This window comes from Prinia subflava, chromosome 5 (genome assembly GCF_021018805.1).
Source record: "Prinia subflava isolate CZ2003 ecotype Zambia chromosome 5, Cam_Psub_1.2, whole genome shotgun sequence".
In the NCBI taxonomy this organism is placed as follows: Eukaryota; Metazoa; Chordata; class Aves; order Passeriformes; family Cisticolidae; genus Prinia; species Prinia subflava.
Genome location: NC_086251.1, coordinates 49,095,010 through 49,097,697, shown reverse-complemented (window position 1 = coordinate 49,097,697; position 2,688 = coordinate 49,095,010). Strand labels below are relative to the sequence as shown.

The 2,688-nt window shown below is 49.6% G+C and overlaps 1 protein-coding gene across 1 annotated transcript; it reads left to right on the top strand.

The window, feature by feature from the left end:
- The first annotated feature begins 487 nt into the window (after positions 1–487).
- On the top strand, positions 488–1,719 carry LOC134551488 (collagen alpha-1(X) chain-like). The gene is made up of 3 exons (XM_063399150.1): positions 488–511; positions 630–1,218; positions 1,587–1,719. The coding sequence occupies exons 1-3, from the start codon at positions 488–490 to the stop codon at positions 1,604–1,606; spliced, it is 633 nt and encodes a 210-aa protein (XP_063255220.1). The 3' UTR covers positions 1,607–1,719.
- Positions 1,720–2,688: the final 969 nt, after the last annotated feature.

Here is a 2,688-nt window from a genome sequence, read left to right as displayed (position 1 = left end):
AGGAGTTCCTCAGGAACGGAAAGAGATGAGAAAAGGGAGAGATGTGGTAAAAAATACGTGGTAAAAATTGGGGTGCTGCACTTCAGAGGATGAGCAGCAGGGACCGATCTGCAGCTCCCTGCTCTGAGCTCCCTGCATCTCACACAGGCAAAGGTGCCTGTGCAAAGTGCCTGGAAAGTGTGACAGCTTTATGCTCCCTTGACTCAGTCACAAATGACTTCTCAAAGTTGAAATAATAAAAAGGCCCCGTGTATCTCTAGGGTCCAGGGCTGACAAATTCTCCCCATGTCCCTGTGGAGCATTGTAACACTCAGCATTTGATTTGTTTTCCGCTGAGACTGGCAGTGCATGTGGTAGAGATTTCGGGTTAACTATAGGAATGGGAATAAGCTTTATACAATCTCCAAATTAGGGGCTCTAACTAATGAAAGGCTCTCCCATTTACTGCCTTCCTTGGTGCAGGACGGCAGGCTGCAGGCACCCCGGCATGTCCCGCTGGGAGCGCAGGAAGGTGGGGAGGGCAGCAGCGGTGGGACTGGTCCCCTAAGGCAGGGAAGCACCGAAACCATCTTTATTGCCACAGTCTTTCGCATGCCCTTGTAGTTACCTGTAAGTTGGGTTATATTCAGGAGACCTCACTCTGCTCTGCACCGTGGGGCCCTGGGTGCGGCTGTCCCGGAGCGGGAGCTCATCCCGAGCTGCTGGCAGGCGCCAGGAGAGGGCGGCGCTGCCCGGGGATCGGCGGTGCCCGGGGATCGGCGCTGCCCGGGGATCAGAGCTGCCCGGGGATCGGCGCTGCCCGGGGATCAGAGCTGCCCGGGGATCGGCGCTGCCCGGGGATCAGAGCTGCCCGGGGATCGGCGCTGCCCGGGGATCGGCGCTGCCCGGGGATCGGCGCTGCCCGGGGATCGGCAGTGCCCGGGGATCAGAGCTGCCCGGGGATGGGGCTGCCCGGGGATCGGCGCTGCCCGGGGATCGGCGCTGCCCGGGGATGGGCGCTGCCCGCCGGGCGCGCACCGAACACGGAGCCCCGCGCTCCGAGGACACTACAGGAGATTTTCCGTGCCAGCCACCTCAGCCGCGCTGCTGTGCTGCGGTTCGCGCTGCCCGCGGAGCTCACACGGCACACGAGCCACCAGACACACGGGCATCCCCCGCCCGCAGTGCGAGCCGTTTCTGAAGGGGATGCAGGCTTTCAGGCCAGAAAGGACCTTTATGGTGAGACACAGAATTTTTAGTAGGGCCTGTTGCAATAGGACAGGGAGCAATGGTTTCAAACTAAAAGAAGGTAGATGTAGACTAGTTACAAGGAAGACATTTTTTACAATGAGTGTGGTGAAACGCTGGCACAGGTTGCCCAGAGAGGTGGGTGGATGCCCCATTCCTGGAAGCATTCAGGGCTAGATTGGACTAGACTCTGAGCAACCTGATCTAGTTGAATTTGTCCCTGCTCATTGCAGAGAGCTTGTACTAGATGTCCTTTAAAAGTCACTTCCAACCCAAATTATTCTAAATAGCTCTTACTTGGCTACTGTCAGTTGCTTCTTCTGAGTTTAAATGATCCTTTTCGTTTGTGTGCACTGCAGATCTCATTGGCAATGCGTGAGAACCAGAGGTGAAGCAAACTGCCAACAAAAGAAAAACTTATCTACTGGTCTATGGTGCTCACAGAAGGAATATAGTAAATCACAGTCAGTAAATGCATTTAAAGTAAGATAAATCTTGAAAATTGTTTGTGCTTTTACACATTAATGTCTCGATGCAGAAAACAGTTATGCATATCATTGATGTTACCATCCTGATAATCCCATCGTGGCACATTAGCTGTAGGTATTTGCATTTTTACAGAAAGCCACAATAAGGTTTTTCAGTTTTATCTTAGTTAGGCAAGTTGCAGGATTTTATGTCCTTATGAACAAGTGGATAAATGACATTTTGAGGAAAATTATTATAATTAATAGATATTATTGGATCAAGACCTGGTTATAAATAACAAGGTCATTGCTAAAATGGGAATACTTTCCAACCAGTTTTAAAGTTTGTCTAGCAAAAATAGGTCAGGCCATACTAAATGGTGTTTCAGGCAATTCTGAAATCAGTTTGGAGGAATTGATTTAGAACTTATGTGAGATGTATAATGAAATTTTACAGCTCCAGGCAGCTCAGATCACATTTATGTGATTCTGATCTGAATATGAAACTTTGGTTTCAAAAAGCAGAATAATAACTGAACCTCAGAAATCAAATGCAAGAAAGAGGTGGTCAGAAAATTGCCTGAAAACAGTCTTTTTCTGATGGGAGAGGTATGTATAGCATGAGTGAATGGCAAACTTCTGAGGCAGATCTTAGGGGCATGTTCATTACCTTCATAATCCTGACTCCTCACAGATCATAGATGTCTCCTTGGCAGTCGGGCCCTGGAGTCACTGATAAAGGCTTCCTTTGGCTGGGAAATGACTCCTTCTGAGTGCTGCAGTTGCACACACAAAGGTACATACTGTATGCAGGCCTGTTCCTATGGAAAAGTGCTGCTGGGATTCAAGCCATTGCTTATATTTGTACTTGGTCTGTTTTCTCATGAAGTCTACCCAGTGTGATACTGACGATAATTCTTGCCTGACTAGACAGCTCCGTGCCTGGACACTGTTCCCAGAGACAGAAAAACCTAGCCTGATAACTCATAGTGGT

Excerpts from the sequence above, each read along its gene's own strand:
- LOC134551488 (XM_063399150.1), top strand. The coding sequence starts at position 488 with ATGTCCCGCTGGGAGCGCAGGAAG. Across the intron at positions 512-629 it reads CCCGCTGGGAGCGCAGGAAG|GAGACCTCACTCTGCTCTGC; the intron begins GTGGGGAGGGCA and ends GGTTATATTCAG. Across the intron at positions 1,219-1,586 it reads GGCCAGAAAGGACCTTTATG|ATCTCATTGGCAATGCGTGA; the intron begins GTGAGACACAGA and ends TGTGCACTGCAG.